Raw genomic sequence first — 12,692 nt, 5'->3', positions numbered from 1 at the left:
TCACTCAGGCCTCTTGCCTGTTCCTCTCTATCTTCCTACAGGCTCCAACACCTATGAAGATGCAGCTGCCTACATCCAAACACAGTTTGAAAGCAAAAACCGCTCACCCAACAAAGAAATTTATTGTCACATGACTTGTGCCACAGACACGAATAATATCCAGGTGGTATTCGACGCCGTCACCGACATCATCATTGCCAACAATCTCCGGGGCTGCGGCTTGTACTGACCTCTTGTCCTGTATAGCAACCTATTTGGTAATGATTCCAGCACTCACAGAACAGCTTGCGTACATGTGTACACACACACACACACACATACACACACACAAACACACACACGCACCACTAATCAGTGCAAGTTGGTAAATAAACTTAAAAGAGGCATAACAAAAACCTTATCTATACACAAGTATATATTAGAAAAAATGTTTTTAGTTAATACTCAAGAGCTGTGGCCAGAAATGACCACCATCCCTAGCTCATCAGTTTTCCTGGGACAGCACATGAGCATGCACACATGTGCATGCACACACACTCACACAGGGCATGGTGGGAGCCTGGGTTGGGAATCCTTCCCCTGAACAGCCCCAGGGCTCTGAGCAGGGCAGGCAGAGGGAGACCTGGAACCTGTCCGGCTGTCTCCCTCTGCACCCTACCATGAGGTTTCCTGCTCAGTTCTGCCCTGCTCCTGCCCGAGTCCAAAACCATTTAAGAAATGGCCAACACCCGAAACATCCCCCTACCCTATAGCCACACAGAAAAGTCTAAGGACCCTTCTCTTTTGGGTGGTGGTTGCTTATTTCAAGAATTTAGAAGAATCATTGCTCCGATCAATCCACTGTCTCCTGAGTTTTCTTTATTCATGGGAACAGGGAAAAAATAGAGAGCTGGGATACCTGGGCTGCTTTTACAAATAGTTGAGGGAACACATGAGCCATTGCCCAAACCTGGCCTGCTGAGTTGAAGCCAGACTCCCTCAAAGAGGGCCCGTGGATGAGATGTGAGTGGTCTGGGGAGGGCTGGACTGGCGGACCAAGGCAGAAGCAAGGTATCAGGCAGGGATAGGCTTCGCTTCTAAGGGGTCCCCACCGGGCCCTGCCCCTGCGCTAGCTAAATGTTCTAGGTTTGTTGGTTGGTTGTTTTTTTTTTAAGTCAAAGAAAATGGTCAGACCGGCCCCTATCTCTCTCTCTACAGACTGCTTCATGGACTCTTTGCTGTTGATGTTGAACTCCTGGTAGCATGACCTTTGGCCTTTGTAAGACACACAGCCTTTCTGTACCAAGCCCCTGTCTAACCTACGACCCCAGAGTGACTGACGGCTGTGTATTTCTGTAGAATGCTGTAGAATACGGTTTTAGTTGAGTCTATACATTTAGAACTTGAAAGGGTTTAAAAAAAAAAAAGACATTTCTCATGTGCTTTGTAGCTTTAAAAAAAAAAAGGAAGATTCATCACTTCATCCACATTTCCTTTTATTTTGAAATAAAAAAGAAAAAAAACCACAACCATACACATCATTCTCCATACCCTCCCCATCCCAGACTGAATTGGGGCTGGCACACAGCAGCAGTGCTGGGCCAGCTGCCTCCCAGGGCTTCTGTGCCGCCCATGGCTAGGGGGAACACACCAGGCCAGGCTTCCTAGAAGGCCAGCAGCCACTGAACACGCTCCCTCCAACCCCCAAATGCCTGTTGGCTGCCTAGACGCCTCATAAACCACCAGGCAGTGGCAGCTCTGCCCTGCCCAGCCACGCAACCCCAAACACACGCACTCCAAGTTCTCATAGAAAAAGCACAGCTCTGGCGGGTAGCTGCCACAGAGAACACCCATCATCTATAGAAAACCAGCCCTGCAGAAGCAAGTCACGCCGCCCCTCCCTAGACTCCCTTTGTGTTGCTGTTACTTTTTGGGTTTTCTTGTCCTAATGAGTACTTCCCATCGCAAACCTGACCAGCTCTAGGGGTGTCTGGGGAATGGGGTTGTGTGGTTTGTTTTTGTTTCTCCTTTAACATCACAGCCTTGGGCAGAAGCCCTCCCTCCCTCATGTGTTCCCCTCTCCACCTCTCCTCTGTTCCAGTGACCTGTGTTCTCTCTCTCTCATGTTGGGATGTTTGTGCTGCAGATAAAAAGAACAAAAAATAAAGTTTTTAAATATCACAAGATGGAAGAAAAACAAAAAAAATTTTAAAAAGATGGAATGTAGTGTTTACATTAAAGCCACAGTTTTCATGATCAGTCCTATGTCATTTCTACTTGACTAGTATCTAACCCCAGACCTGTTCACGGTTTCACTTTTACGACTGTATTTGCTGAAGACCAGTCACAGCCATTTCAATAAAGGAGGCAAAAAGACAAAACACGAAAATTTAAAAATACAGAAAACTTGAAAAAAAAAAAAAGGAAAAAAAATATTAAAAAGCCCACAGGTCTTTGTAAGCCTTTCTATTCCCAACGGTGAGGTCTCTGTGACACCTGACACTGCCAGCCTCCTTCTCTAATGGATTCATGTGTAGCTCAATAAAGAGAATGTTTGTCTGTACCCAAGTCTCACCTTCTGCCTTCTAGATGACGGTTCCCTGGGATGGGCTTGGCTCAACAGGAAAGGAGACACTCGGCCACACACCCTGGGGGGGTTGGTGGGTAAGGAATCTCTCTCCAGGATTTCCCAGGTCCCTCAGCATTTTGTCACCAAGGGGAGCCGGTTCAAACCACCTAGTGTCTCTGTCTTTTCTCTCTCCTTCCCTCCTTTCCCTCTCCTTCAGCCTCTCTCTCTCACACACACACACCTTGTCAGCTGTAACTTCTCCAGCTCAGCTGATTTTGTGTTCCTGGTGGCCTGAGACTGGGCAGGGAAATCAGAGGGCAAACAAGCCATATCACCTACTGTCTTCTGTCCCCAGGGTTTTCCCTCCAATAGAAAAACAGGTGCTTCCAAGAAGGCCACTGTCCCTCCTTCTGCACACCAGTACACTTTGAGACCAAGGGCAAGCTCAGCCCAGACGCTCAAGGTTTCCTTCAGCTTTGCTTGTCCCAGGCAGCTGGGTACAGGGAGTTGAGCAGACAGAACACATGGGAAGCACAGCACAGCCTGGCTCTCAGAATCTGAGCTCTCCAGCTGTTGGGCTCACTCGGAACTACATGGTTTTGCATCAGTACTAGCAAATGGCTAGAGATTGGGCCTACCAAATGCTTCACACTACATACCAGCCATTAGGCAAGCAGTTAATGGTTCTGTGTCTGCAGCGCATGGGAAACTCTTAGGTCTATTTGTGACATCCTTTTCAAACAGCACCCCATGTGGAAATCCTCAGCTCGAGAAAGCCTCTCCCTGACACATGGCACATGCCTTTGGTAATTTGAATCCAGCAGTGTGTTGAGGAGCAGGGACAACACTGCTTACCAAAGCTAACAGTCCTGTCCCTGCTGTTATACATGCAGGCATGCCCTGAAGGCCCATCTGCCAAGCCATACTCCCTTTCCAGTGCTTTCCCTACCCCTCCCTTTACCCCAGGTTGTCTACAGTCACACAACCTACACCCAGTCTACACCTTGACTGCTGTATCATAGAATAGACCAAGATGCCAACAGAAGACCAAAGGAGAACATGACCTGTTACTAACAGGGCTGAATTTCTCTCAAAATGAGTTATTTACATGCTAGGGAGTTCTTTCCCAACTTTCCAACCTGCAAGTAGATTTTTCAGACAGATAAAAGCCAATGTTTTATTTTAATATTTTTCTGTTTCTCCTGGTGCTGGTCAAGAAATCCAGGACACCATGCATGCTAGGCAAGTCTCCAACTAAATAGGTTACATCCCAGCACTGTCTTATTAAGAGAAAGGTCTGGAAGCAGTTTTTAGAAAGGCTAGGGAGTGAAATGGGTTAGTATGAGCACAGGGCAGAACCTACACATTACTTAAAAACAAATACAGCCAGGGTTAGAACCACTTCAAAACCTAACAAAAAGCAGAACAGGGAGATGAATCTTCATGTAGGACAGTTCCTTCCACAGAAGATGGACACAACTCCTAACCAGCCTCCCATTTGTGTGCACCTGGCTCCCAAAGAGCTCTCAGATCCATTCTCCAAAAGACAAAGGGTCAAGGCTGCTGGCTGCAAACTGAAGAACATTCTCTGCACTGCTCCCTGAGCACCCAAGAGTCACACCAACACCAGTGCTAATGCACACATTCTCTCTGCTACAGCAAAGCCTCACATTTTAAAGGGAAAAAAAATTAAAGACCCAAGAAAACAAAAATTAAGTATGACCAATTAGGACAACTCTGCTGCTCTAGAGCGGAGCGGGAAGGCCCAGTGACCTGGCTGCCAGAGGACAATGGGAGCAATGGATGCACAGGACCCTTACTTAGCCCCTGCCCATTGTCCTCAAGTAATGAAAGCCGGAAGCCTTCACTCTCCAGATATTTCTCTACCAGCTTCCCTTTGACCCAAGCTACCTACAGAGGGAGCAAATCCAAGCATGAACTTGGGATTTTTTTTTCTCCCTGAACCAACTTAAGCCACGTTCAGGCACTTCCGCTTATATCTGCTCATTATTCTACATTATTCTATGTTTCTAGACCCTCTGAAACTAACTGCAAGAAGTTTCCACCTTCACTGTTAGAATATGTGGAATTAGCTTCACCTTTATTTTCATACGCAGCACGGAAAGGTATCATGAATACCAGGCAGACAAGCTCAGTGCTGCCTCCTCCAAATCAAACCCTAGGAGAAACAAAGTGCCTCCCCCAACCCTATTTAAAAGGATTATAAAACACCCCAGCCCAAACTGCAGATACAAAAGGGGATTCCAAAGGCCCCTTAGAAGAGTGCTGCCTCAGCTTCCAGCAACACACAGCACACTACAAGAGATTGCTTTTTATTATTGTTGCTTTACAATAAAAACAAGTCGCTGTGCTCTCAGCAAAAAAAACAACAGCAACAAAAAAAAAAAAACACAGAAACAAAAAAAACCCCACAGGAATTTAGCTAACAGCAGTTGAAGGTAAGGCTTTTGAAAGATTTATTGAAATAAATTATCTTTGCCTATTCACCTATTACCCTTTCTTCAATTACTTGTCAACGTTCTAAAAACTTTCAGGTATGTAAAATACATTTAACTTTGCCAATCATTTTAGATAATACTGGATTCTTCCCAAATGGACTACAATAAAACTTTTGAAACATTAAAAAAAAAAAACTTAATCCAATGGGACATAAACTATTAACCTATGATTGCTTGTTTCAAATCCTTAAATACATGGAAAATTTGAGAAAATCTGGGACCAAGTCTGCCTGAGCATGTGGATTATTCAACATCTTCCCTTTCTGTTTAATGAGACCCACAGGAACGAAAGCAGGGAAATGAAGGGCTCAGGGGAGAAAGATTCAAAAGGCTTTTCTTCAGCAATGTCCTCCGAAACATCCCTGCTTTGCAGGGCCCACTTTTCCAAGTATCAAACCCATATGTTTAGCATAGCCTAACTGGGTTGACCAAGGAACCAAAACCATAACCAATGCTTGCTACTCAACCCCTCTCCATGCTAAAGCAGGGAGTGGTAAGAGAAAGGCAGCAGCCATGGGAGCAAGCTTATGTGATGCAGGAGCACCATAGTGAAGGAAATGAAGCCAGCCATGGATTGGGGCTCAGATCGGTTCTGAATATTGAGGGCAGAGAAGGGTCTCCTCATTCTGCAGCCCTGAGCTTTCTCTTTCTACTCCAGCTACCAAATCAGTTCTTTATACATGATGCCTCCAGAGGCCCAGAAGCCCGTGGGCCTGGCTTCTGGAACACTGGATGCTTCTTCCCTAAGCATGCACAACAGGATACCCTGCCATGATGTAGAGTCAGGCTCCTGCTGTGCACCTCCTGGCTGCTGGAACACTGTCCCCAGGATCTCTGCTTCCTTCCAGCTATGGCACTAAAGACACATGTTGTGGCTTATATCAAAATAAATTCAAACTACCCACTGCAGGCAGGTGAGTGACCAAGTGGCCACTTCCTCTTGCTTGCCCCCCCACTCCCAAGAAGTCCAGTCAACACCGGAAGAGGCCGTGCCTAGAGTTAAAATGTGCAGTGTTTCTAAGGAGAAGAGAAATGTCACATAGAAAGTATTACAAAGGATTAAATTTGTCAGCTGTCCACACACTATTAAGACCACATGCTTTATGCAGCAGCAATGCAGTCACAGGTCTCCACACAGCAGGCAAAACTGGGACAGGCCTCTTCTGGTAGGTAGGGCTGGGCAGGAAGCTGAGGAAGCACTAGGTTGTCTGCTGCCTCTGAAGTCTCCGCTCAGCAGCCGCTGCCAGCATCCTCCGGCGCAGAGTCACGGGGTCAGAGGATGTGCCTTCAGAAGGGAGGAGTCTCTCTGAGGCTGTGTCATCTTCAGAACTTTTGTTCAAGAACCGCCTGTAAGAAATGAAAAGGCCAGAAAGATGGGAAACAGGAAGACATGCAGAAGCAAGGAGTGAAGAACACAGTACAGATACCTCAGTGGATGAGCCTAATTCCCAGGGAGACTATCAGGAAGAGTTCAACTCTCTCTCCTCTGCCTACCCCTATTCCACAGTCAAGCATGGGGTCTTACAGGAACAGGTCTGTGCAAGGGACAAAACCCACTGGGATGAACAATACTGGCCCTCTCCTCCAGAACAGAAACAAGATTCTATCCACCACATGCCCCAGCTGTGACCAGCTGTGAGGAAACCCATGGAACCCAAATGCTCTGTTCACACTGCTGACCCAAGGCAGTTTTAAAGGCGGGTCATAGGCCCTGGTGGGATTAGCCATTGCAGGAATCAGTTTCTTGCCTGTGTCTGTCACATGGGTTAACAGTGCTCCTTAGAGCAAAAGGGAAGAGAGAGAAGTCAAGGATAGGGCTGAGAACGAGCATGTTGGTAACCCAATGCCATCTGCCCGGTAACTTATTTATGCCAACTAGGGCTGGAGAATCAACTCACTTCCGAGCCTGCTGCAGGAGGTCATCCTTGCGCTGGACTAACATGCGCTGTCTCTCGTCAGCAGACTTGGAGAAGCGGCTCCCCCGGGCCTCAAAGTCTTCCACCTCACTGGGCTCCACTTCTACCTCACTGAAGTCCAAGGTCTCCTCTAGTCGAGGACTGAGGTCCAGGGGTACACGCTCCGTCTGGACAGAGAGGCAGCTGTTAGCACAGGCCTTTCCCTCCCAGGCAGTCTCCTCCCTTGCCAGTGCACCTCTGCAAAAGCCTCTGCTGGATCACAGGGGCCTTCTGCCAGACAGGAAGCAGAAGCAGGCTTCTTCTGGGCTCTGGGGAGGCAAGCCAGCGGTCACTGCTTCCCTGATGTTAAGACTCATGGCTGCTGTTAGTGGAGCAAGCAACTGTAAGTCAAGTATGTATATGGCGGTTGTAAGTAGCTGCCAGTATGAGAAACATATGTGCACTTCCAAATTGCACTCTTGGAATAGAACAAAGTAAACTGCACTCCAAACATCTTTTCAATTCTACCAACTGCTTAAGAATTTAAACACATCTCACCAATTGCATGAAATATATGGCCTCGGGTTGAAAAGACTCAAAACAGAACATTTTGTGAAAACATATTCAGCAGATTGTGTGTTTTAAGGGCATCAAAAAGACTTTCCTGGTTTGGGCTAAAGCTCCAAAAAGCCAAGGCCCTGCCTAAGTATCCCAACATCCTTAAGCAGGAGCAATCCACCTTTGTGGCTTCTTCTCCCAGACACACTCACGTGGTCAAAGCCAGCCTACCACCCACCTCTAGGTTGCAACAAAGCTGAGGCTATGTCATAGGAGTGTTTCCACTGTGGGAACTTCTTTTCCCAATCCTTATGCCTCTCTTTGCCTTCAGCCAAGCCCCAAAGTGGGCATTAAGACAGCCATATGGAACTTGGTCACATAGTAAGTCTTACTAAGAGCAGGAACCTAGATATCCATTAAGAGGGAGAAAAGACTAAACAAAGGGATCTTATTCAACCATTAAAAAAGAAAAAATGAAGACGAGACTGCTATGATGACAGTCTCATTCATATCTGCTGGAGCTCAAGGCACTGATGATGACAGCTTTAAAGTCTAAAAGAAACTGGCTGGAGCAAACACAAAAAGGGATGGGGGCCATGATGGAAGCAAGTGTGACACCTGATGACACCATGCAGCACACATCCCAGAGCTCACGTGACAGCCATGTAGCAAAGAACCAGCCTAAGCTGCCGAACACAGACCTTGCCCCAAAGGATCACTTGGAAGCTGATCTGATTCTCAGAGGTGGTCATAAGGGCCAACACAAATGCAAACCAAGTACATGTGATGTTTCTGGTACTATTTAGGGCAGTAAGAACTAATATCAATACAGAAACACAGTCATAAAACCTCATTCTAAACATCCCAGGGGCTAAAAAGAGCAGCTAGTCAGTAGAGGACAAGAAAAAAGAAAGCAAAGCAAAGCCCACGTGGATTGCCTCAGCCCTGCCCTGCCGTGTCCTTGAAGTCTCGCTCACTGGCTGGGACATGTGGACAGACTCATGGCCACCCAAAGAGCAAATGACGCTACTACTAAGCCAGGCTACAAGGGAAGAGAAAGAGATAAATAAATAAAGGGAACCAGTGACTCCACGTGTATCTTTACAGTACTGACGTTGAGTTTTAGATATAAACAGAAGGCAAAAGGTATGTATAATTAATTAAGCAAATATAATCAATCTGCTCAATCAAAGACAGTCCTACCCATCTTTGCATTTCCAAAGTTCCTATAAATTCCTAGCTTTGATTTCACTAAAAATTCTTTTTCAGAATCCTTCATGCTAACTCTGAAAACACTTGGGGAATGAAGACAAATCAAACATGATGCTCCTGCTCATGGCCCCAAGGCAGCCTCATGTTCACAATTCTGCTAACTGTCAAAAATCCAAATGTAGAAATCTACCCCCTTTTAGAAGCCATGCAATAGTTTTAAAATGATGCACAGTCCAATCATGGCTTTGTTTTCTGAGACAGGGTCTCACTATAGGCTGGCTCACAGTTCTGAGTACTGAAAAGTACAGGAACACAGTACCATGGCCTGCTCCAATCATACACCTGGATATGAAAAATCTAACTCTGTAACAGTAGAGACTATCAGGCAAAAAGTACTAGTGAAGACCTTCCAAGCCGACACCCCGCTCAATTCCTGCCTTGCTCCCTGCTTCCTAGTCTATGATGATGATGTATAATTCTTCCATCACAAGATCCTGTCAACATAAACTCAACTATTGAACCACGCCTTCCCCATTGTGACAGACTGAAGGCCTCTCAAACTATCAGTCAAAATAAATAGTTCCGGGGCTAGAAAGATGACTCAGAGGTAAGAGCACTGTCTGCTCTTCCAGAGGTCCTAAGTTCAAATTCCCAGCAAACACATGGTGGCTTATAACCATCTATAAAGACATCAGGGCCGTCTTCTGGCCTGCATGCACACATGTAGGCAAAGCACTGTAAACATAATAAATAAATCTTAAAAAAAAAAAAAAAAAAAAAAAAACAAAGTAAACAGTTCCTTCCTGAAGCTGTTGCTGACAACAGCAAGGTGACGTACCTAACACACAGAACCACACTGAGCTTCTAGAGTGCATGGCTCCTGGTGAGCTAAGCTTACCTGCACGGAGGCTTCTCCCTCTTCCTGATCAGCACTGGGCCTTTCCACTGGGCTGTTCAGTGCAGGTCTCAGGCTATCTGACCGCTGAAAGAAAACACAGCAGTCATTCAGAATGATGCAACAGGCAAAGGGAAAACCCAGAACACAGAGGACCAGGCAACAGCTCATGACTTGAAGGGTGAGACAAACGACCCACAGGCCCATGCTTGAGAGTGGTTAGCAAATGGCTCCACATCAGCTTCCCATTCAACAACCGCAATTGCACAATGAGAGCAATGACAGAGGCCAGCTGCACCAAGTAAACACTGTTTATGGTTTTCTCATTAACCTTCCTAATGCGCTATGAAGCAGGCACTGCAGTTAGTCTCAAGGTTAGGGCTGCTCTAGGTCCTGCCCATAGACATCCCTTCTGGTCTGAGCACCTCCACGTCTGCCAGGCACCTTATGTGTTTCGCTGACAACTCTATCTGGCCACAGGAGGCAGATCTGTTAGTAAGGCAGCTAACATCAGGTCAGAAAGCTGAGACCTGAGAGACTATAGCTAGCACCTTGGCTCAGCTGACAAAGGCCACACACTTCAAAAGAGCGTCATCTTTTAATTTTCTTGACAGATTTCTAGATTATTACCTGGCCGTATGTAACTTCCTCAGTGTTCTACTTTGGAAAGGTTCTACTTTGTCATACCTTCTTATGCCCATCGGAGAGGCCAGTGATGAGACAGGAACTCTGACCAAAGTCCAAGCCTCAGAGATGTGAATTATACATAATACTATGTAATGTACATTCAGCCTCATTTCCTAGTGCCTGGGATCCATAAACCATAGCCCCTTGTTCGCCCCTCCCATCTATGTCTGCAAAAGATATTTGCAAGACTAGACCACAATCTTGCTCATCCACATACTCCCTGCCAGCAGCTGCTTTAGTTGTGACAGACTGTGGAAAAAGCAGAACCCAATTCATTCTTTGCTCTTGATAGAAATCAGTGTTGACCTTTGACAGGAGCCAAAAGTGTCCCCTTATAGAGTTACATAAGGGCAGGGGTATGTTTCTGTACAAAAATTACTCAAGTTATCTCTATCTTTGGTGGATCTATTCTCATTCAGGATTTGAACAAAGTGAAATTTATAGAGACCCTTCTTCAAATCATAAATAATATCTAGATGTTAGGATTAAATGTTTGTAGAAACAAAATACATTTGTCACATCTAAAAGTCCCAGTTCTACCTGTGTGGGAAAAGGTACTTGAATCCGTCCTTCTAAGATGTTGTCTGTTGTTATTTCCACGGAGCGTGTCATCTGGAGGTCCTGGAGTACAAGGTGGTATGGGACTTGGGGGAACATCTCTTGAATCTGATGAGCCTAGAGGAAAACAAAGAAACCACAGCAACAGTAACTTAGCAGCATTCAAAGGTCAGTGTGCATGGCAGGCCCTAGACACAGAGGTTGATACTCTATCTTGAAAGCACAGGTAAAGGCCACTGTGGCTCAGCAGATCACCTGCACACCTCTATCTCATTAGTGTTCCAGGGTAGCAGACCTCTGGGACAGCATCAATTCCAAAATAAAGAGCAGACAGAAATCTAGTGGGATTCAAAGACAGGCACAAGTAGAATCTTTTGTTTGGGATAGTTTTAAAGATTTATTTATTACTGGATTATGTGTACCAGTATTTACCTGTATGTGTTGTATGTTAAAAGGAACATTTTCAAGTTAGATGTTCAGACAGCATGTGTAGTATTCATAGCCATTATGCAACAAACATGAAAAAAGCCAGACTATGATTCCATTTAGATGATATATGGGAACAGGCAGAAGTAGATGGAAAGAAAATCAATTCGTAAGGCTGGAGTGCTGCACAGGAAAGCATTGTCTAGCATGCATGAGGCCCTGGATGGGAAGAAAGTGACTTTTCAAAGGGCCTTGGAACCACAGAAAGGAAGATGAAATCCACTCTGAATCATGACTGGGGTGAGACCTGTTAAACTTGAGATTAACCAGAGCACATTCTTACTATGTGCAAATTATACTGTGCCTTAGGAAAAAAAATTAAAAAGATGTAAATTTAGATAGAGTATTCACACATGAATTTTTTTTTTTACTTTAAAAATGCAATTTTCTAGTCAGAGGCAGAGGGATCTACACAAGTTCAAGACCAACCCTTGAACATAGTAGGATTATGAGAATATCTAGTACTTCCTCAGAACTATAGCTTTCAAACTATACTCTAGATTCATCTCAGAGCTTTAGGCATGTGTTCACAGGAGGTACACACAAATGCCTAAGTACTCACTACCCACACGTACTCTGGTATAAAACTTATATGTCCTATGTAGATGATGGGTAGCTAGGCCAACATGTGGGTCCTCTAGAAAGGGGAGCAGGCACTGTCTCTGACATGGAGTCTATTGCGTGCTTTTCAATCACCTCCCCCTGGCAGGGCTGCCTCATCAGACCACAGGGGAAGAGGCACTCAGTGCTGATGTGACCTGATGTGCTGGGATGGGTAGGGGGAAAGAGGAAAGGTGAGACTGGGAAGAGAGGAAGAAGAGAGCTAAGACTGGTATGTAAAGTGAATAAATATATAAATTTTAAAACCTGTTTTGTGTGTGTGTGCATGCTTGTGTTTTACACATATATATTTTATAAATGCTTACATTCTAGGTTTCTAGCGTACAAAAAAAAATCTCTGTAATTTACAGAGTGAGAGAAGAAGAAACAAAAAAATGGGAGGGAAGGAGCAGAAGAGACAACTACTTTAGGATACAATAAAGTTCTACTAGGGTGTTGGCTTCAAAAAAGCAGAACATCACAAACTGCATGGAGACAGCACCGGGGCTTGAAAGCGCCAGTCAGATGAAAGCTGTCCAGGGCTTTGCTGAGTCTTTGAGGGTAGACAATGGCAAGATATTCAGTGCGCAGAAAGCTTCAAGACTCCATATCATTGCAGTTCCCTTACTGTTTGTGGCGTGGAACATTTTTAACCCAATCAAACCAAAGCTAAGTGGGAAGAGTCTCTAACAAGCAAATGAAACTCTGTCCTTACTGAGCTCTCCACTCCAAGT

The 12,692-nt window shown here is 45.3% G+C and overlaps 2 protein-coding genes across 3 annotated transcripts in view; one reads left to right on the top strand and one right to left on the bottom strand.

The window, feature by feature from the left end:
• Positions 1-2,542, top strand: part of Gnao1 (G protein subunit alpha o1) — a 158,876-nt gene extending 156,334 nt beyond the window's left edge. Inside the window, exons 8-9 of one of the 2 annotated variants that reach the window (XM_060392210.1) lie at positions 42-257; positions 1,198-2,542. In XM_060392210.1, coding sequence (XP_060248193.1) covers positions 42-229 — 188 coding nt within the window. In that variant the 3' untranslated portion in view covers positions 230-257; positions 1,198-2,542. Of the gene's footprint in view, positions 1-41 lie in introns of both variants that reach the window. The other variant, XM_060392209.1, reaches the window with a different exon arrangement.
• The window catches only part of Amfr (autocrine motility factor receptor), a 44,774-nt gene continuing 33,540 nt past the window's right edge, over positions 1,459-12,692 (bottom strand). The window contains exons 11-14 of the mRNA XM_021657441.2: positions 10,855-10,989; positions 9,631-9,714; positions 6,966-7,150; positions 1,459-6,414 (exon numbers count right to left, since the gene is read on the bottom strand). Coding sequence (XP_021513116.1) covers positions 6,267-6,414; positions 6,966-7,150; positions 9,631-9,714; positions 10,855-10,989 — 552 coding nt within the window. The 3' untranslated portion in view covers positions 1,459-6,266. The remainder of the gene's footprint in view (positions 6,415-6,965; positions 7,151-9,630; positions 9,715-10,854; positions 10,990-12,692) is intronic.

This window comes from Meriones unguiculatus, chromosome 10 (assembly GCF_030254825.1).
Source record: "Meriones unguiculatus strain TT.TT164.6M chromosome 10, Bangor_MerUng_6.1, whole genome shotgun sequence".
In the NCBI taxonomy this organism is placed as follows: Eukaryota; Metazoa; Chordata; class Mammalia; order Rodentia; family Muridae; genus Meriones; species Meriones unguiculatus.
The sequence above is the reverse complement of the archived record's forward strand: the minus strand, read 5'-3'. Positions and strand labels throughout refer to the sequence as shown.